Below are 22,644 nucleotides of genomic sequence, written 5' to 3'. Positions count from 1 at the left end.
GGGTGTATTTTTTACAGCAGAAACAGTTCTACCGATCGATCGGCTTTGAACGAGCCTGATTTTGCATGGAAGACCTGAATAAGACGTCCAAGAAGTTACTGAGACGCGAGGAGATACTTTATAAGAAAAGTCCCACAAGCTAGAACTTGGGAACCGACCAAACTGATTAACAGATCCAATCTCAGCCAGGTCGCTTTACACAGAGATCGTGACCGTGTAATCATGACGATATTACGTCAAAATCACGAGTGCGTATCACGAGTGCGTTGAAAGGAGATGTATATGACACTAACGGCGTGATATGAGACGCTCGTCGATTTGCCAGTCTTACTGTAGAGTAACATGTAATTGCCGATACAAAACGCTGGGTCAACCTTGACTATTTATGTCTTTTAGCTCTTTCTACTAATTTTTGCCTGGATATAAACACATAAAATACAACCGCCGAGATGGCTTTATTCCGAAAGAGTATGGGCTTGGTAGGTTTCCAAACCACTTGAAGGAATATGATTTTATTTTTCCCCTGTGAAAATATGAGACATAAGCAATGTGAACCACCTTTTCTGTCCGTTCTTACAGAGTTCTGCACTGTAACTAAGTTGTCTCGAAGGTTATTCACAAGTACTGGTTTTGCGACACTATCCTTCAGTAAATATACTGTGAAGCCTAACCAGCCTATAGAGTATACTGCAACGCTAATGTATTTTAATCCATAGTCAGTGAATAATAATAGGCCAGTCTATATGTAACATATAACATTCCGTTACGTCTCTGCAGATATATACAATTTTATTTCCACGAAGCATTAATTAAATTGTGGGCAATCTCTGGAAGTTAACGCTTGGTACAATTTCTCAGGAAAAATATAAGCCTACTGTATAGTAAAAGCTTCATAATTGACGCACCCCCGTAATTGACGCATCTTCAATTATTACTAGCAACGATACAGCAGGCCACCTAAACTTTTTGCAGTCAAGTAGAATTACATATTTCATGAGTTTGAATTCATTTCAGCTATTTGCTGACCAAATTGTGGTATTTTTTAAGCTTTTAACACCTTCCCCCCAGTTTTGCACATTTTTTTTTGCATTTGGAAATCTTTCACCCTAATAGAAACCAAAAATACCTCAGTATGATAAAACCTCTCTCTGGGACCTGACCTGTCTGAGCTTAGAGGCTCAGAGCATAACAATCAGCATCTGAAGTCAATGGATGTATACTAAGGCCTATAGTACAGTTAGCTTATCGAAAGATGTGTCAATTTAGGGGTATGAAAGAACTTGACACGGCAGACATTTTGTGGTCAAATTCTGCTCAATTGTACGGTGCATAAGCACAGAACCTTAAATATTTTGAGATCATAACATTTCTGAGGAACTACACATATGAAAAACACATACAGTTGAGTGATTTGGTTTTTTCCTTGATAGACATCGTTGATCAAATCCTTAAGTGCATCAATTATGAGCCCACCATGCTACTGTGCAGAATGTGTCTTTGCAGAGGTAGATTTTACACTACGAAAACAACGTAGCACTTTACTTTGTCCCATAGTTCTGTTGGATTTTGCCATTACTTATGTAGGTAAAACATCTCACTAATTAAATTATGTTGATGATTTTGCACTTTGTGAAATACATAGTAGGCAATATTCAACCATTGCTACACTTCTTTTCTTGGTAGCTGACAGAGGATAGGAAATGCATTGGTATATTCAGCTCAAATAAAAATAAAATATAACTGTTAGCAAACTGCTTATACACTAGAGAGCCTGTGTAGGAGAATGTGTAAAAGTAAGTTGGCCAGACGTTTCGATCCTAGCAGGATCTTCTTCAAAGGCTAAATGACAAGTAACAGTAACAGAAGGGACAAAAACACGTACAGAATACAGACGGGTTAACCTATGAAGAAGATCTTGCTAGGATCGAAACGTCAGGCCAACTTACTTTTACACATTATATTCAGCTCTTTTGATCATTACTGCACAAGTAGATGTTTACATGCTTCATCATCTTTCGGAATTGTTACGAAAAATATCCTGAAAATGCAAACTTAAATTATGTATCGGAACCATTTTCTCAATTTATAAAATTCATTGTTCTTGCAATTGACTTTAATGTAGCAGTGAATAGTATCCTCTTTAGTAGAGTTGAGATTAAGGCAGATTGTGAGAATATCCTGATGTTACTGTCATTCAATGTATTTAAATAGCTCTCTACAGTACAGTTTAACACTCCTGTACTGTAGTGGGTAAGTGAGTGCAGCTTTTCTAGGTATCTGCAGTATCCATTCCTAACCCATTCAGTTTATATGTCATTCACTATTTTCTGTCTTAGGTTCAAAGTCCATCCATTTCACCTATGGCTCAAATTCTTGTGAGAGGATTAACATCTAAAGAACCTGCTCCTACCACAGCAAAGTCAACTGGTAATATATTTCTTTCACTGGAGATCTATGGGTTGGAAGGGTGGGGGGGGGTGAAAGTTGGGAACGTGGGGGGAGGGTGGTGGGATTGGAAAGTAAGGATGGATGGGCCTTATAATACTTGCACATAATTTTCATAATGTCACAAGGTTTTGAAATAGCTGGAAATTGAATTGCTAACAAAGGATTCATAACATGTCCACCACTTTGTAAAGGATCCTCATGATTCCTTCAAAAGAATTTGTTTTAAAGAGCAGCTTACAATGAACAATGTAAATGAAGTCAACATCAGGGATATTGAAACTTACTAACAGTGATATTTGTTCTTCCTCGTAATCGAAAAATGTTGTAAAGTAGATATTGATTCTTATCTTAGAAAGGCCATCCATAGAACTCTGTATATGTTGGAGGAAATTGTAAGTTGGTTAGCTACTGTATGTGTACAATAACTTGTAACTGTAGAATTGTTTAGAAGGAAAATGAAGAAAATACAATTCTCAGTATTTTAATGGGGTAGGAGTCGGACAGGATGTCCTTAAATCGTCTTAATGTTAACTGTAAGTTAAAGATGTCCACTTAAATCTTTAATGGAGCATTCTTATGGCTTGTAAGGATCAGGGAGTTGATGTGCAATGCTTTATGCAGTAGTTAAAAAAAAAAAAAATTCTGAGTATTTTAATGGGTAGGAGTCGGACAGGATGTCCTTATCGTCTAAATGTTAACTGTAAGTTAAAGATGTCCACTTAAATCTTTAATGGAGCATTCTTATGGCTTGTAAGGATCAGGGAGTTGATGTGCAATGCTTTATGCAGTAGTTTAAAAAAAAAAAAAATTATTTGTGAAACGATATTTGAGTGAACATAACACAAAAAATATCCACAGATAACTTACTTGAAGATGAAAGTAGTAGATGTTACTATGACAATGAAGTAAGCTGTTATCAATATGTAATTCATGGAGTATGTAATTCCATGGATCATATAATCAACAATGTAAGACATAGTCAAGCATCAGTTCATTTAAAACAAACTGAGCATGCAGGCCTGAAAAAAAATGCTGAAAGTGGTTGTGTTCCCTGTTTGACATTTGCAGTAGTTTGGGAAAAGCAAAGAAAGAAATTTGTGAGATAGAAAAGCAACACATAATGTTGAAGAAGACTGCAAATGTTTGTGGTCTATTATTGAAGTTAATTATACTTTGTGATGAAATCCTTGCTTTGTGTTCTTTTGTCATCAGATAAGAAGCCTCCCCCTTCAAGTGACTCTGCTTCTTCAGGGAAGACCTACCAGGTCCCAGAGTACTATGAATACAGTGAATTCTCTTTTTACGATATAGAATCAGACATGGCGAAACACAGGATAGCGCAGCCGGTCGCTAAATAATACCAAAGACTATCAAAGCAAAGTGGCAGCTCCATGGAAAAAAAAAACAACTTTATTTTGTAAAACTTTGCAGGTTTTGGAGCCTTCCTGTTGCTGTCCACCCATCTTGGAAAACCTGTATGTTATGACTGGCAAGTGCTAATTTCAGACAGGGAAAGGATGGGAAAGATTCAATTCCTTATGATGAGAGAATACATAACTGGTTACATTTGAAATACGAATTTGAGAGTATAATTTAATAGAGAAAACACACCATATTTAACTTGTTTTCCTTTTGTTTTTAATGTATTTCTTTAATGACACTTTGTTTAAGGCCCCTCTAAAGAAAAAGATAACCCAGATCCCGGCTCAAGGGCCATGTGCATCAGACACTCTTTCTGGTTTTGACTTGCTACAGGGAATACTTGAAACAGGGAAGTGGAATAACTTGGTATGGGGAAGTGGAGTCCTTTGTATGGGGGAAGTGGAGTCCTTTGTATAGGGGAAGTGGAGTACTTGCTATGGCTCTGTGACTTATTGTTATGGACTATGGCAATACTTGGTATGGGCTATGGGAATATTTGATATGGGGATGTGTTATCCTTGGTACAGGCAAGGGGAATAACATGTATGGGCTATGGGAATACTTGGTATGGAAGTGGAGTCCTTTGTACAGGGGAAGTGGAGTCCTTTGTATGGGGGAAGTGGAGTCCTTTGTATAGGGGAAGTGGAGTACCTGCTATGGCTCTGTGACTTATTATTATGGACTATGGCAATACTTGGTATGGGCTATGGGAATATTTGATATGGGGATGTGTAATCCTTGGTACAGGCAAGGGGAATAACATGTATGGGCTATGGGAATACTTGGTATGGAAGTGGAGTCCTTTGTACAGGGGAAGTGGAGTCCTTTGTACGGGGGAAGTGGAGTCCTTTGTATGGGGGAAGTGGAATACTTGCTATGGCTCTGTGACTTGTTATGGACTATGGCAATACTTGGTATGGGCTATGGGAATATTTGATATGGGGATGTGTAATTCTTGGTACAGGCAAGGGGAATAACATGTATGGGCTATGGGAATACTTGGTATGGGGAAGTGGAGTCCTTTGTATAGGGGAAGTGGAGTCCTTTGTATGGGGGAAGTGGAGTCCTTTGTATGGGGTAAGTGGAGTACTTGCTATGGCTTCGTGACTTGTTATGGACTATGGCAATACTTGGTATGGGCTATGGGAATATTTGATATGGGGATGTGTAATCCTTGGTACAGGCAAGGGGAATAACATGTATGGGCTATGGGAATACTTGGTATGGGGAAGTGGAGTCCTTTGTATAGGGGAAGTGGAGTCCTTTGTATGGGGGAAGTGGAGTCCTTTGTATGGGGGAAGTGGAGTCCTTTGTATAGGGGAAGTGGAGTACTTGCTATGGCTCTGTGACTTATTGTTATGGACTATGGCAATACTTGGTCTGGGCTATGGGAATATTTGATATGGGGATGTGTTATCCTTGGTACAGGCCAGGGGAATAACTGGTATGTGGTATGGGAATACTTAGATGAGAATAGGGGAATATTTGGTATGGGCATGATAAAAGGGGAGATGGGCACAGGGGCTTCAGGAACTCCCTCAAATGCAAGACACCAGGAGGACATGTTCATAGAGTATAACTTACTGAATAGGGCAACCATAGTAACACAAGTTTATTAAAAATTCATTCATTAAAAACAATGTACATTCATTCATTCATTCAGTTGATGATAATAGGTCAATAAACTTAAAAAAAACAAAAAAGTTAGTATAGTGATTGTAAGCAAAACCCTCAGTACACAACAGTTACAGCATTTCACAAAATGTGTCCTTGTATTGTAGTGAGTCTCAACTTGGGATTCCAGCATAGTGACCTGTACTTGTACTGTAGTGAGTCTGTACTTGGATAACAGCATAGTTACTTGAACTTGTACAGTAGTGAGTCTGTATTTGGATTCCAGCATAGTTACCTGTACTTGTACTGTAGTGAGTCTGCATTTGGATTCCAGCATAGTTACCTGTACTTGTACTCTCAAATATGGAGGTGTAGCCATTCAGTTATTTTGAGTACTTGTGCTCTTGAGAGCCTTGTATCTGTACTGAAATTGAGGGGAATAAGATACTGGTGCTTAGAGCTTTGTAACGTGTACTCATACCAAGGGAATTTCTACCCATAGCAGTGCTTAGAGCCTTGAACCTCATACTACCATACCTGTGCTTACAGCCTTGTACCCCATACTACCATACCTGTGCTTACAGCCTTGTACCCCATACTAACAGACCTGTGTTTACAGCCTTTTACCCTATTACCAAACCTGTACTTACAGTCTTGTACTCCATACTAAAGCCAAGGGGAATTGTACATAAACCTGTGCGTACAGCCTTGTACCCCATACTACCAAACCTGTGCTCACCGCCTTGTACCCCATACTACCAGACCTGTGTTTACAGCCTTGTACCCCATACTAATACCAATGGGAGTTGATCTAAAACATACGCCAAATAGAGCTTGTGCTGTGACAGTCTTCTTTAGCATGAAGATATATCAATGTCTACAAGATTCAGTTTTTAGATTTAGTTATGACACCACTGAGTAATCCTAAGCATACAAATCAACTTAGGATAACAAAATAAAATATCACTTCTCATGCCAGTAACCAGTTTGGCTCAGTATAGAATGTTTAATGAACTGTATAAAATCAGTAGCTAGATATAGTTTGGAAAGTTAAAAAAATAAGTTAATAAAATTACTTCCTTTCCAATCCTCTCTACACCGGTCCATAACAGAGAACCTTCAATGAAAAAAAAGATGAAAAATAAGGGTGGAAGAGAGTTCACTCCATCCCCACCCCCACCCCCCTGCTCTCATGTTACTCTGTAAGTACAAAATATCCTTTATTCCTCCATGAACATACATATACTTTTTTTTTTGGGGGGGGGAGACTCCTGCTTATGTTCCTTGAGGTATGTTTGCCTTTGCCAAGACAATGATGCTCACTTGGGGATGTATGCCTGAATAGCCTGGTCAGATACATTATCAGGGTTCTGCCGCTGCCGGTCGGCGCCGGTCGGGCCCGACCAGCACGCTGAACTACCGACCGCCACAATCTGCCGGAGTGACTTTTCCGACCGGCACTTATTTTCGATAGGAACTCCAAAAAACAGCTCCATAGCCGGAGGGTCGAACGTACAGTAACACTGCAGTAATAAACGCTGTTCGCAGGTTCACTGCATGATATCGCGCAGTTGATCGGAGTTATTCACTAGTTTACTGTTTATTTGTACATGAAATTACACTCAGATTTTGTATTCACTACTCGATACATGAGAAGCAGCGTTAGTCGCTCAGTGTGTATATCATAACTGTCGTAAATAACTGTCCATCTAAAATTATCATCTCAGCCTGAATGATTTATTTAATAGGCACCACCTAACTTTTTTCATTAATTATGAAAAATTCCAGACATGAGATCTCATTTCAAAGCTGTCTACATGTGGCTCAGAATACTCGGGAAGGGCCGTTTCCGGCCATCTGGGGGTTTCCAAAACCCAAAATTTTCTTGTACGCTCAGCTTAGATAGTCCTGCCGGCACTCAATCCACCCTTGGCAGAACCCTGCATTATGTTACTATCATGTGCGCCTCCACTAATTCTACATCGCATTTGGGTCAAACTTTTTAAACCTTGATCTGAATTCATCGGCCATATTCTTTTCGTCTTCTTTACTGCTCTTACAATTCTTCCAGTCTACTCGGTCCGGCATATTCAAGAGCGCCCTCCCTGCAAGAACCTCCCTGAAAAAAGAATGAAAAAAAATAGAAAAATGTTACAGTAATACCTGAAAAAAGGAATGAAAATACATTGGCGGGTAGCGAGGAATTTGCCAAGGGAGTTGCAAAGCTTGTAGGCAAACTATCTAAGCGTAGCGCCACCATGAGTTGGCACGAAGCGTACTAGAAAATTTTGGCAGAAAATGCCTCCCAGATCGCAGGAAATGGCACTTCCCAGGCCTTGTAAGTTGCATCTAAGCATTTTCTATTTTGAAATTACTAGCGATATCATAAAAAAAAAATATGCGGTCGCCCCATTCGCCCCCCCATTCGAATTTCAAGCAGACTATTAGTGCTACATTTGAGATTAACATTCACCGAATGGCTAGATAATGTGCCTTAGTAGTAAAGTTGGCAATGGACCATAGAAATTCAACCTTTTACCTACCATATGATATTCTTCGTTAAATGGATTAGAAACGGCAAACATCGCTTAAAGGTAGCAGATTTATTACTTGTGGAGTGCTATTTTAACACATACCCATTCCCCCACCCATCCCGCCCTCCATTAGGGTAATGGGACATTTGCTCAGTGCTGTTCATCTGTTTTGTTGTTCTCAATTCTCTTGTTCTCTTCAAAACTATTTTGCATCTTTCAGTTTGTCCTCTCCATGAAATATTGTGAGACATAAACTCAAATCAATCGAGTGATCCACGACCAAAACGGTGCGGTTTATTGAATTTGCTCTGTAGCCAGTTAGCCACAACCTGGTCCTGTTACAATTGAAGAACTCGAGGTCTGCCTCGGTGACAGTGGAATCCATGTCAATACAGCTTGTTTTTTTTTGGTTCAAAATGGAAGGGTTAAAAGGAAGGAAAGATCTGCAAATTGGTATTATATGTGAGCACAAATACCTGTATGCAGTACGTTGTGGAGGCCTTACATGTACGTTGTGGAGGCCTTACATGTACATTGTGGAGGCCTTACATGTGCTGTATTCTGTGGGCTACCCTGTGGTTACAAACGTAAGCCAGGCCGACCGCATTTACGATGGATTGACAATTTAACCAATTGGTCCGGCCATTCTGCAGCCCAGCTACTCGAAGATGGCAGGCACCGGATTAACATTATAAAAGGTTACAAACCTAAGATTGTTTATAATCTTCGGGGAGGTCAACTGGCCAATTTGGCTTATGACTATTGATTGATTGACAAATACCTGCCAAACTGCAATGGGAAAAATTTCTTCACCCGATGAAGGAGCTTCTCTCCGCTGTCCAACTCGACGTAAAAATAAGGAGCGCCGACAGAGATGATCTGTTGGGTACAAGGAGAAGTGAACCTCTGTCAATTGGATTTAGAGTGATTAATATATGTGACGCTACAACATTCATGATTAACACATTTATTCTATGGAACCAAACTGGGCTTGAAATTTCCAACCTTTACTCTTTCTTTACATGAATGAAATAAATAAAATGATGTTAACCCCCCCCCCCCCCCCCCCCAAATGTTGTATGTTTGTGTAAGAGGGAATGAGGAGAACTTGCAGATGATATTTACATTTGGTAACATTGTTGTTACATAGTTTACATTCAACCAAGGGGCCAACCAAAGAAATACCACATCTGACTAAAAGGATGACAAAATGGGTTCTGATCATTGTAGAAATGCCACTATTGGTGTCTGAATGTCACTTTGACCAAAGATCTATAATATTAACATATTATAATAATAATAATAATAATAATCATAATAATGATAATAATGATAATAATCATAATAATAATAATAATAATAATAATAATAATAATAATCATAATAATCATAATAATCATAATAATAATCATAATAATAATCATAATAATAATAATAATAATAATAATAATAATAATAATAATAATAATAATCATAATAATAATAATAATAATCATAATAATCATAATACTAATAATACTAATAATAATAATAATAATAATAATAATCATAATAATAATAATAATAATAATAATAATAATAATAATAATAATAATAATAATAATAATCATAATCATAATAATAATAATAAAAATAATAAAAATAAAAATAATAATAATAATAATAATAATAATCATAATAATAATCATAATAATAATAATAATCATAATAATAATCATAATAATAATAATAATAAAAATAATAATCATAATAATAATAATACTAATAATAATAATAATAATCATAATAATAATAATAATAATAATAATAATAATCATAATCATAATAATCATAATAATCATAATAATAAAAAAGTTCTTATGAAGAACAACATACAGCAGAGTCTCGATGCACTGTACACAAAACAAACAAGTACACAAAATATAATACACTACAACCGTGAAAACATGAGTCTTGAGTACAGTTTTAAAGTTATTAACATATTGAGCACATTTGACATGTTCTGGGAGACTATTACATAGAAAAGCCGAAGCATATTGAAAGGAAAGGGTTGGCCGTATGATTTTGTGGATACCGGGTGTGATACCAGTAATAACTTTGTACCAGACCTTAGACGGCGCGCTGGAGTGTAGTTTTGCACGAGACAACTCAGATAAAGAGGGGGCTCTCCAGACACAGCAGACATTAATAGAGGGCAATGTCACACTGGTCCTATATATTTAAGGTCCAGTACAACAAGGTGATCAATAGTAGTATATATACAAAAAATCTTTGTAATTACTGAAGAAGAGACCTTTTGAAACATATTTTGGAAGTTCTTCCAAGTCAAGCTCACTATTTTAAACAATTTTGGTGTTAGGCCTTCTAAAAAGTCAAAAAAATTCTTCCAAAACTAACAAAACAGTTTTCTTCTTAGATCCCTCCCCCGTGATGTGTGGTGTTCCACATTTCAACCATAGATATATGGTAACCCTTCATTCAGTCTACCAAGTACTTTCACCATTGTCACAGTACCTACTGGGCCATGGCTGGTAGGGTTACCTGTGTCACAGTACCTAGTGGGCCATGGCTGGTAGGTGTACCAGTTTCACAGTACCTAGTGGTCCATGGCTGGTAGGGTTACCCGTGTCACAGTACCTAGTGGGCCATGGCTTGTAGGTGTACCAGTGTCACAGTTCCTAGTGGGTCATGGCTGGTAGGGTTACCCATGTCACAGTACCTACTGGGCCATGGCTGGTATGTGAACCAGTGTCACAGTACCTAGTGGGCCATGGCTGGTATGTTTTCCAGTGTCACAGTACTACAAAAACCAATATATATTATGCTTAATATTACAAACCTGTTTGAGGTCGCTGAGACTAGGAATCTGGTTCAATTCTATGTTATGTTCATCAGCCAATCTCTGAAACTCTTCTAGAATGTCCTCTGTTACAACATCATCAACAGGCACCACCTAAGTAATGATGCATAGAGAACAACTAACAGGTCTGTTACAACATCATCAACAGGCACCACCTAAGTAATGATGCACAGAGAACAACTAACAGGTCTGTTACAACATCATCAACAGGCACCACCTAAGTAATGATGCAAAGAGAACAACTAACAGGTCTGTTACAACATCATCAACAGGCACCACCTAAGTAATGATGCACAGAGAACAACTAACAGGTCTGTTACAACATCATCAACAGGCACCACCTAAGTAATGATGCAAAAAGAACAACTAACAGGTCTGTTACAACATCATCAACAGGCACCACCTAAGTAATGATGCAAAGAGAACAACTAACAGGTCTGCTACAACATCATCAACAGGCACCACCTAAGTGATGATGCATAGAGAACAACTAACAGCAGGTCTGTTACAACATCATCAACAGGCACCACCTAAGTAATGATGCAAAGAGAACAACTAACAGGTCTGTTACAACATCATCAACAGGCACCACCTAAGTAATGATGCAAAGAGAACAACTAACAGCAGGTCTGTTACAACATCATCAACAGGCACCACCTAAGTAATGATGCATAGAGAACAACTAACAGGTCTGTTACAACATCATCAACAGGCACCACCTAAGTAATGATGCATAGAGAACAACTAACAGGTCTGTTACAACATCATCAACAGGCACCACCTAAGTAATGATGCAAAGAGAACAACTAACAGGTCTGTTACAACATCATCAACAGGCACCACCTTAGTAATGATGCAAAGAGAACAACTAACAGCAGGTCTGTTACAACATCATCAACAGGCACCACCTAAGTAATGATGCATAGAGAACAACTAACAGGTCTGTTACAACATCATCAACAGGCACCACCTAAGTAATGATGCATAGAGAACAACTAACAGGTCTGTTACAACATCATCAACAGGCACCACCTAAGTAATGATGCAAAGAGAACAACTAACAGGTCTGTTACAACATCATCAACAGGCACCACCTAAGTAATGATGCAAAAAGAACAACTAACAGGTCTGTTACAACATCATCAACAGGCACCACCTAAGTAATGATGCAAAGAGAACAACTAACAGGTCTGCTACAACATCATCAACAGGCACCACCTAAGTGATGATGCATAGAGAACAACTAACAGCAGGTCTGTTACAACATCATCAACAGGCACCACCTAAGTAATGATGCAAAGAGAACAACTAACAGGTCTGTTACAACATCATCAACAGGCACCACCTAAGTAATGATGCAAAGAGAACAACTAACAGCAGGTCTGTTACAACATCATCAACAGGCACCACCTAAGTAATGATGCATAGAGAACAACTAACAGGTCTGTTACAACATCATCAACAGGCACCACCTAAGTAATGATGCATAGAGAACAACTAACAGGTCTGTTACAACATCATCAACAGGCACCACCTAAGTAATGATGCAAAGAGAACAACTAACAGGTCTGTTACAACATCATCAACAGGCACCACCTTAGTAATGATGCAAAGAGAACAACTAACAGCAGGTCTGTTACAACATCATCAACAGGCACCACCTAAGTAATGATGCATAGAGAACAACTAACAGGTCTGTTACAACATCATCAACAGGCACCACCTAAGTAATGATGCATAGAGAACAACTAACAGGTCTGTTACAACATCATCAACAGGCACCACCTAAGTAATGATGCAAAGAGAACAACTAACAGGTCTGTTACAACATCATCAACAGGCACCACCTTAGTAATGATGCAAAGAGAACAACTAACAGGTCTGTTACAACATCATCAACAGGCACCACCTTAGTAATGATGCAAAGAGAACAACTAGCAGGTCTGTTACAACATCATCAACAGGCACCACCTAAGTAATGATGCAAAGAGAACAACTAACAGGTATGTTACAACATCATCAACAGGCACCACCTAAGTAATGATGCATAGAGAACAACTAACAGGTCTGTTACAACATCATCAACAGGCACCACCTAAGTAATGATTCAAAGAGAACAACTAACAGGTGTGGGGTCAAAAAAATAAAACAAAAGATTTAACGAATAAAAGAACAGTAGTCAGAAGCCAACCGATGCATTTCATTAAATTTCCATTTTCATATTAGGTTTTCATGAGATAACATAATAAAATGTATTACAGCTTGAAAGTTCACAAACCTGCAGCTGCAAATGTGACGTTTTGAAGTTCCTTTCAAAGACGACACAGTTCTTTCCAACAGATCGGAAATATTTCTTCAACGACGATTTGTACTGCTCCAGTTCTAAGACTATCTCCTGTGGGCCAAAAAGAAAGAAAGAATAATTAGATTTCTTTACTCTAATTTCAACCAAATTCCTTTTCTTGGTTCTCACCTGTCGATTGGAGCAATGTACGTATGTACCAGATTTATATCTTCTTAACATCCACCACGTTTGTGGCAAATAGTTTCAATTTTGATGATTTACTTAGACAAAACATAGTTATTCACCATCGTTAAATGGCAACATTATCACTCAATCTGACATCATTGTTCACATTTTGCTAACAATATATAATTGCATATGATTTGTGCACAGTTCATTAGCTGACTGAGTTCGCTGGAGGTGGAGAGGATGTTGTCCATAGCAATTCTAGAATTGATTGTTATCACCAGATGACTCATCATATCCTAATTCTCAAATTGTCGTTACCAGCTGATTACTCTTCATATATTAATCCTCCAAACTAGAGACAGTTGGTCATCAATTAACATTGCTTTATATTAACTCTGTGATCATTGCATAATGAAGTCACTATGGTAACATGGCTATAATCTCTACCTTAAGATATGATGGTGTATGGTGGTCCTCGGCATGTGCCCCTGTGCAGTGGCGGAGCGTCCATACAGTCAGGGGGCGGAAGCCCCCCCTGACGGACTCATATGGACTGCTGGCGCCCTTTTCAGCTCTTTAACACTTTTTACTTATTCGCAATTATTGACTTTTTGATTGCGCTCTCATCTACCTATTGACATTTGTCACATTTTGTTGGTGTAATTTGGTGATGACACCTATTTATTCTTCGTTTATCTGCAAATTAGCCAGGCCCGGAAAGGGTCACTTCCGGCGATCTAGGGAGTATCTTTACTCAAAGAAATTTCTGTACGCTATGCGCCAACCTGTGGTGGCGCTCTGCTTAGATAGTGTCGAAAGCGCCCCTACAGACCATTTTCGCCCCTCCTGACCAATACCCTTAGCTCTGCCACTGCCCCTGTGTGAGTATTAAACTACAAACAAGACACCAAAACATCAACAGATTCATAGGAAGTCTGGTACAAAGATACACAAATGGCATTCCATTATGTGCAAATGACATTCCATTTCTTTTTATGCATCAATGAGTGATTTTGTACAGTATGAGAGTGTATCTAGTGATGTTGCTCTGACAAGAGGGTATGGGAGGTGTAATGTGGTGGCAGTTATTAACGTAAATGATAACACGGAGGTCCAATCAGACTCAAAATGGTTGAAGAAGGTACTCACCTGAGATAATTCTACAGTAGATTGGTAGTGTCCTATTGGTAGGATTAACACATGATCTGGTACGAGACCTCCCTTTGCTATAGCAACATATGTCTGAATAGGTTTCAAAAATGGAAAGAAGTTATATTGCAGGAGAAGAAACCAATGACGACAGAATTACAAGACCTTTGCATTTTTCAAGTTTGTTAAACGTCAGGATTTCATTGTTCATTTACTCACAAGATTTGAAAAGTGAGAAAAAGCAATGAACCTGAAAAGATTGCTTCCACCTGATAGAATCCAAAGCCCCTCAGACGTCACAACTCCCCCCCCCCACCCCACCTCACCCAGCTCTACCCCAATCCTGCCCAACCTTGCAATACCCAGTAACACTGTACACAATGGCAGGAGCATTTTACACCCTTGTCGCACCAAGACAAAGTGAATTTTCAACATGTTCCTGACACAGGTAAAAACATGATACCTTTGTCTATTTCTGATCCCAATTTTGAGATCTAACGTCCAATCGATTTTCACGTTAAGTCACTTCAGGAGATTGTGAGATTGCTTTGAAGACCAGGATTCTCCCAGAAACACGAAGAAAGTTGGTAGGGTCTAAAAGAGCAAGCATACTTACATGTGTTCCTACACTGACTACCATGTGTTTCTCAACCTCTGGACTACTCAAACAGAACCAACACGGACCAGACGGTTGTGCTATGAACCAAAAAAATAGACAAAGAAACCGCAAAACCATAAATGACGAGATCAAAGATGGCTGACACCAGTACAGTATACTCTTTATCCGTATCATACCGTATCGTACAAATAGAATTTTAAAATATCTGTAGCGATAGAGTTTCATAATTGTGAATATAAGATTGTTTAGTTTTTTCCTTCAAATTATTTTTGTTAGAAACGCCGGATATACATGGGTCTGGCAAGAGTTAATGACGGATATGAAATGGCATGTCCGGCATCGTGCGGGAGGTCTTGCCACCCTATATATATAGTAACTTGACCTCATTGAAATCAAGTATGGATAATGAAGATATGCAGAAGTCCATGAAAAATCCGTCTTCATTTGACCATTGTTATATCACAAGCTGTATGTGGAGCAAGCAACTTCAGCCACTGGAATATTCCTTCCCTGTGATTACCAATTTATAAGTGTTAAGCAAACAACTTCAGCCACTGGAATATTCCTTCCCTGTGACTACCAATCAATAAGTGTTACGCAAACAACTTCAGCCACTAGAATATTCCTTCCCTGTAACTATCAATCAATAGGTGTTACGCAAACAACTTCAGCCACTAGAATATTCCTTCCCTGTAACTATCAATCAATAAGTGTTACGCAAACAATTTCAGCCACTAGAATATTCCTTTCCTGTGACTACCAATCAATAAGTTTTAAGCAAACAACTTCAGCCACTAGAATATTCCTTTCCTGTAACTATCAATCAATTAGTGCAAAACTACGCAGTCTACTACCACAAAAGTGAAACATTTAAATGTTCCGGATTTGAGGATTTGAAGTCAATATACTTACCAGGCCTTCTGTGCTGTTTCCTCTGACCTTGACCTTGGTCACTCTGTCTCTTCTGACCTTTGTGTTGTTGATTTGTTGAATAGAAATACTGGTTGGACATGTCAGCCTAACACACAAAAAAAAAAAAAAAATGGAAATTTAATGGTTAAAAATAATATTAAACAGAGAAGACTTAATTAACCTTAAGTGTGTTCCTGATATATCGCACACTGTCCCCCCAAAACATTAAGAGTTGATCTCTTAATGCAATTACAAATGAACCGCTATGATGTACCCTCAACAAATTTTCATCATCTCCAGGGATGTGCTCAGGAATATTTGAGTGCCGGGCAGATTGTGCAGTAGTGTGGTCCACACCCAGGGGGAGGGATCTCATGGGTGGGGTTCCTCCTCCCCACTGGACAAATTTTGCACATGAAGTATGCTTAGGTGGTTTTTTTTTTTCTATTCTGTGCCATGTATTCTCCCAGATTTTGGTTATGGTAAAATTTGTTAAATCATCATCAAAAAAGTGCCTGGCAGAAATGTTTAAAATACTGTTTGTGCTGGGCGGCACTCAGAACTGCTGGGCAGAGCCGCCCGGTGCCGCCCAGTGTGAGCACATCCCTGCATGTCAGTATTATTTTTATACATCTTCTGACATCCATTGTATAAAACCTGTCCAAGGTGTGGTTAAAGTTTGTTTTCAGCGTACCGATTGGGCTTTTTCTGAGAAGCTGTAGGGACATTCAGTGACATCTTCTGGCTGTTTGTTCAAGTCATCATCAGTCATACTGCACATTGGCACCATGTTGAAGGCATATAACGACTGTTTTGAGAAAGAAAAAAACAACAACAGAAACAAAACAATAGTTTACTATAAAAGAGAAGTAGACAAAAACAACAAACAATTTATTAAATGTGTAAAAACACACACAACTAACAACAATGTAGATTAAAGGGTCATACTTTAAATCAGGATTGTCCAGCCTTTTGCAGAGGAGGGCCACATGGAATGATTATGATGAAGGAGGGGGCCGCATGAACCGTACCCTCGATTTTTTCGATTTTTTGCGCGAAGCCCAAGGCAACAAAATGTGAGCACTGCTAGCGGAGCGCACTGATTTATTTTCCTTCCTGATAAAACAGATGAATAAAGTCCAGCCGCCCCCCCCCTCCCCTCCGCTGAGAGAATGTCACATAAACTGACCTGTATGCAGTTTTTGGACCCAGAAGGTTCGCATGATTGATTATATAGCTTCAAATTGTTATCAATAAATCTGCTCACTAAATTTCACACCGTAGAGCATCTCTGGCGGCGGGCCGGACTGTGGCCCGCGGGCCGTAGGTTGGACAACCCTGCTTTAAATACTGTCACACAGTGATAGCCAAACCAAAACTGTCACAAGTTGGAAACTTGTGACAGTGAAGAATGACCTGCCACTGAGTTATTCAAACATTATTTTGGAGGTAAAATGTGAAGATCTTTTGGAAACGTTTGTGCGCTAGTTAGCAAAAGTTTCTACTGTACTGTTACAGTGACTAAGTTTGACCAGTGGTGCATATGAGGTACTTTGTCTATACAGGTCTATAAAGCTCTACTGAATATTTATCTGTTTCATCAATGTGTACATTCTAGCGGCTATTGGTGGGAATCTGCATATTTCAGTGCTATTAGTGCAGATTAGTTTGTATTTACAAACAGAAGTCACAGACTTAGCTTCCCTTGCTTCGGGATATTAAGAGGCTCTTCCTTTTATTTTCCCCTTCCTTCTGACTCACAGTTTCTCTTAGATGTAAACTTTCTGTAACTTCATATTAAATTCAGATAATATCACAGAGAAGAGATGATTTGCAATTGTATATATCATATTGCCTACATACCTTCAGCTTTGTATCATTCCCAACTTTTGCCAGTCCAACAAATCGGGTCGCATGTCTTGCATTTTCAGCCAGAACCCTGTGGTTGCGGTATGGAAGCCGTTCGTAGTAAAGGCCCTCTTGGCCAGCAAAGTGGTACCTAGGTCTTAGAGCCAGGGCCAAGTCTGCAATCAAGGATGATCCTGTTGAGTTTACATTGATTCTCTCCTAAGCAAAGAGGGAAAATAAATATTTAAGAGAACTTACAATTTCAAGGAGAGAGATCTTTTATACTATTTTTTTGAAACATGAAAAGAAGGGAATGTTGTACAACATCTCTTTTACCAAGCCCAAAATTTAACAAAACTACATTCACTGCAGGGTGAACAGATCTGTAAAAAGTACTTTAACTTGTAATTTAAGTTAATGAATCAAACATCCTTATAGTCCTTTTAATTTGAAATTGAACTGAACCATAGCTCAAGCCTTTTCCTCTTAAAGTTTAACCTCCCCTCCCTGTCTCCCCTAACTCTGATCCAGATGGAGAGAGACTAGAAGGTCCACAAATGATTTTACTTACCTGTGGTACGGCATACTTTGTCACTCCTTTCGGCCAGTGTGAGGTCAGGAGGATGTCCACTCCTTTGAAGGAAGAGTTAGAAACTAAGGGCAATCCCAAGGCATCAATGTCGGATTTAGTGAACTGATGAGATGACGGTGATTCCCCTTCCAAACCACTCAAGTAAGCTATTTTGAGGCCTGATGTTCCCGTAAACAGACCTTTCTTTCCTGCCATGACAAAAAAGGATAGATAGTGTTAACAAACAAGAGCCTAACCGGCACTATGGTTCCTTGCTTAGTGATATATTTAAAGCGTTGTATGTCATAACACAATATCCTTATATTCATGCCCACATGAACAAGCTATTATTAAACCAACGACTGTTTTCAACTTTGGATATAATCTGATTTTAAGGTGGTGGGAGTTGTTACAATTTTTACAATTACAATCTGACTTACTGTTGAAGAGGTATTGCAATGTAACAATTTTTACGATTGACCCCATTACCTCATTAATATTCATAAGGTCAGTATGAAAAACAATAAGGCACACCTCACTGTACTACATCTACATAACAGGTACAGGTATGACTAATATCCATCACTCCGTTGTTGAGTCATCGCACACCCAAGCAAATGTCACAGGCGCACACACATACACACAAAGTGTCACAGACGCACACAAACACACAGCAAGTGTCACACACTCGCCAACCTGACTGCAGATGATCCTTTGCTTCCAGCAATGAACCAATAAAAAGGGCAAACAGACAAACTAAAATAACAGTTTTAAGCTTATCTGCATCAACTGCTACACCACTCGGTGATAAACATATATTTGAGAATTGCATTGACTTTCTCGACAAGAAGTCCCTTTTTGTTTTGGGCCACTAATTTGTTACAATACGTACAGTAATGTCACTTGAAATCCCTTCCTTGTCACAATTTGAGTTGCATTTAGGACATTGAAAGTAACCTTGTAGGTAATGTGCAATGATTTCTAATTAGCCTATCTCAAAAAGAAATGGTTCCTAGGGCATTACCAACATCTGAGGGCAGGATATATCTCAGTTGTTACTTGCGATTGTAGTACAAAGTCAGGTTTCAATGTGTGTGATGCTATGACACGATGTTAAGACTGGATATACCTTAGTTTGCAAAGTAGAAGGATGTCTATCCATAGCAACAATAAAAAAAACTTTCTTATTTTTAATTTTCAGCTGTTGATTAAGGTGGTTGGAAAAGAATTAGATTTAATACCAGTAAACTCACCCAGATATGTAACATTCTCACATAGCTCACAGCCTTTCAAGTCTTTGTAAAACTGGACGTGATTTGAGATGGTTGGCCCAAGGATATATGTTGGAAGAGGAACTGAACGAAAGAAGAGAAAAATAAGTCTCTTTAAGATTTTTTTAATTACAATTTAAGTATCCTGGCTGGATGTCACTCACCGCAGTATAGTGTCCAAAAGCATTCACTATAAGCTACTGTAAACATACTTTTGCTTTCATTAATAATTGTATTACAGTATGTATGTATTTTTGTATATTGTATATTTGTATATGTATTTGTATGTATTTTCTATTTGTATATTGTATTGGTATATGTATTGGTATGTATTTTTGTATTTGTATATTGTATATGTATTTGTATGTATTTTCTATTTGTATATTGTATTGGTATATGTATTTGTATGTATTTTTGTATTTGTATATTGTATTTGTATATGTATTTGTATGTATTTTCTATTTGTATATTGTATTGGTATATGTATTTGTATGTATTTTTGTATTTGTATATTGTATTTGTATTTGTATGTATTTTCTATTTGTATATTGTATTGGTATATGTATTTGTATGTATTTTGTATTTGTATATTGTATTTGTATATGTATTTGTATGTATTTGTATGTTTGTATGTGTTTGTATGTACAGTGAAACTGTAATACAGAATATATGACATTGATATGGTATAAACAAAATAATACAAAGCAAAATACAGTCAAAGTGTACACCAAGACTGAGAGACCGTATAAGAACAAACATCTTTAAAACTAGGGATGGCATAGCTTCCTTCTATACTGTACACAGTATGTTTAACTGTTACACTGTGAGTTATTAAAACTACTGTAGGCATATAACCATGGTCATAATTTTATGTTTTAATTATTATTAATGTTCAGTTATTGTTTAATTCATTTGCTCTTTTACCTTGTTCTTCACCATTCATATACTTTGACCAGACTTCCATCTTCTCAGGATCAGTCGAAAAAAAGCTGCCAACACACAGCAACATCTAGATGAGAAATTAACTCATTAAATAAGAATACACACAAAAAAAAAACACACACAAATACCAAGAAAACATGAAATAATATTAATATTTGCAATACAGATTAGAAACAGTATCTTGAATAATCCTCAAACAGCCATGGTTTGAATAATTTTGTCAAATTCATTATTTGCATTTATGTACATGCTGCAGAATTTTTAATTTCAAAATGATAAAAAAGTTAATAAAGATGAATTGAATGGACTTAATTAGGCTGATGATACATTTGCCTGTTTTAACAGTTGCATGATCACCAAAATGATAAAGACACTAAAGACAACCCAATACTGTATATTAAAGAATGACCCACAATTGTACTGAATCCATCCTTATTCACTTTTAAACGAACTGTCAAGAGACACCATTCAAATCCAGACGACACACTGCTTTGAGTCTTTTACCAAATGGAATCTATCTTTGATTTTCTAATTCTTGGTCAAAAGGCAAAATGGTCAACTTTATTTCCCCAGCAGATTGACAGGCAGGTACTACTGTAGCTAGACTACTCTTTCTTGGAAGAGTTAAGTTATTTGCCAATCAGCTTGGGTACATAGTATAAGTGCTAGTCTAGAGCATGTAGTATTCATCTGATTTCAGGGAAATTTAGAAAGCGTAGTTAAAACATAAAAATCTTTGCTGAGAAGGAAAGAGATTGAACCTTTATATAATACACTTGTTTAAGTATCAGATACAAAACAGTAGCTTACCTCAAATGGTCCTGCTTTCTTGTTTACATTTTGGACCCGTTTGAACAGCTGCTTAAAGTTTCCATCTACATCTCCTGTGATGAGACTTCAATGAAAAAGGTGAAAATGCAGTGAATGGGAAGATAAATTTCTCTAATTGTAACTGAACTAACTTTATTAAATTCTAATTATGAATTCTGTCCAACTTTGGCATACTTCAATAGAAATAAGAAAGGAGTCTAATATGGTAATACTAATAATAGTTGAATGGATGAGGAATTGGAATTGGAAGAAAAAAATAATCTTCTTGAACGTTTGAAGTATATAAACTTGGTATTCTAGGCTTGTCCTACAAATTCCCTCAAAGTCTGTACAGCAGGTGTATGGCAATTAGTGCTTGCGTTGATTTCAAAGAAATTTATTAGCTCAGTACTATGTCCATATGTGTGTTTTCCACCTCATTTATTTATTTTTGCCAGCCTAATTATATAATACTAATGAGCCTACTGTCTTAAGATAACCTGTCCAAATTTTCTTTTTAACATAATATTACTAGAGATAATGCAAATACTTTCTTAAGTCAATCTTTATACAAATGTTCTGTTTAATTTATGTTTCACTTTCAGTGGCCTGAACCATTCATCCGATTCAGAAATGAGGGGCTTGTCAAAACACACAGTTGCACATCATATTCAAAGGGTAAATTACTGAGGTACAATCCACGATTGCCCGTATACTGTATTAGACCAGTAACACCGTAACCAGTTCTACGTATAGGCGTAAGATTTTTTGTTTAGCCATATATGTTAGTAATGTCGGCTAGGCATAGCTAAGGACTAGATGCATAGTGTAACTTAGGCCTAGCCTGAATTAGCCTCTAGCCTAGCCTCGGCCAAACTTACTAAGCCTAGTCCCGACGCTAGTTTACACAAGCAAGATATAATCACCAATCACCATAAACATTTGTTAACAAATAATATACCCTCACAGTTTTAATGCAGAATCTCCCATTTTTCTAAGGAATGTTGTAAATCTGAATTGGGTCAGATATGGAAATATGAGAGTGAGACATGCAACAGGATCGACTAGACACGAAGTATGATCGAATGTAGTGGAATCAGTACCGTGTGATAGAATGTGCGCGGTTAGTGCGTAGTGTACCACAAAACTAATACAACCACCTTACATTACA

At 37.8% G+C, this 22,644-nt stretch overlaps 2 protein-coding genes across 5 annotated transcripts; one reads left to right on the top strand and one right to left on the bottom strand.

The window, feature by feature from the left end:
- The first annotated feature begins 264 nt into the window (after positions 1 to 264).
- LOC139982188 (uncharacterized) lies at positions 265 to 3,856 on the top strand. Its single transcript, XM_071994778.1, has 3 exons — positions 265 to 479; positions 2,337 to 2,427; positions 3,661 to 3,856. The coding sequence occupies exons 1-3, from the start codon at positions 450 to 452 to the stop codon at positions 3,804 to 3,806; spliced, it is 267 nt and encodes an 88-aa protein (XP_071850879.1). The 5' UTR covers positions 265 to 449; the 3' UTR covers positions 3,807 to 3,856.
- Positions 3,857 to 5,467: 1,611 nt separating this feature from the next.
- On the bottom strand, positions 5,468 to 22,597 carry LOC139982184 (CWF19-like protein 1). 4 transcript variants are annotated; one of them, XR_011798026.1, is made up of 15 exons: positions 22,441 to 22,597; positions 21,474 to 21,558; positions 20,646 to 20,730; positions 19,704 to 19,805; positions 18,451 to 18,659; positions 17,895 to 18,098; positions 16,726 to 16,839; positions 16,032 to 16,137; positions 15,117 to 15,196; positions 14,501 to 14,593; positions 13,157 to 13,273; positions 10,858 to 10,971; positions 8,800 to 8,897; positions 6,092 to 7,603; positions 5,468 to 6,056 (listed from the first exon to the last, which is right to left on the bottom strand). XR_011798026.1 is itself a non-coding variant. In XM_071994773.1 (15 exons), exons 1-14 carry the CDS (start codon positions 22,461 to 22,463, stop codon positions 7,462 to 7,464), a joined length of 1,572 nt encoding a protein of 523 aa, XP_071850874.1. In that variant the 5' UTR covers positions 22,464 to 22,597; the 3' UTR covers positions 5,468 to 6,847; positions 7,434 to 7,461. The 4 variants fall into 4 exon arrangements, 2 of the variants coding, with proteins under 2 accessions (XP_071850874.1, XP_071850872.1); XR_011798025.1 differs by having other exon boundaries at positions 5,468 to 6,091; positions 6,214 to 7,603; XM_071994773.1 differs by having other exon boundaries at positions 5,468 to 6,847; positions 7,434 to 7,603.
- Between the last annotated feature and the right edge of the window lie 47 nt (positions 22,598 to 22,644).

This window comes from Apostichopus japonicus, chromosome 16 (assembly GCF_037975245.1).
Source record: "Apostichopus japonicus isolate 1M-3 chromosome 16, ASM3797524v1, whole genome shotgun sequence".
In the NCBI taxonomy this organism is placed as follows: domain Eukaryota; kingdom Metazoa; phylum Echinodermata; class Holothuroidea; order Aspidochirotida; family Stichopodidae; genus Apostichopus; species Apostichopus japonicus.
This window is presented reverse-complemented; position numbering and strand designations above follow the sequence as displayed.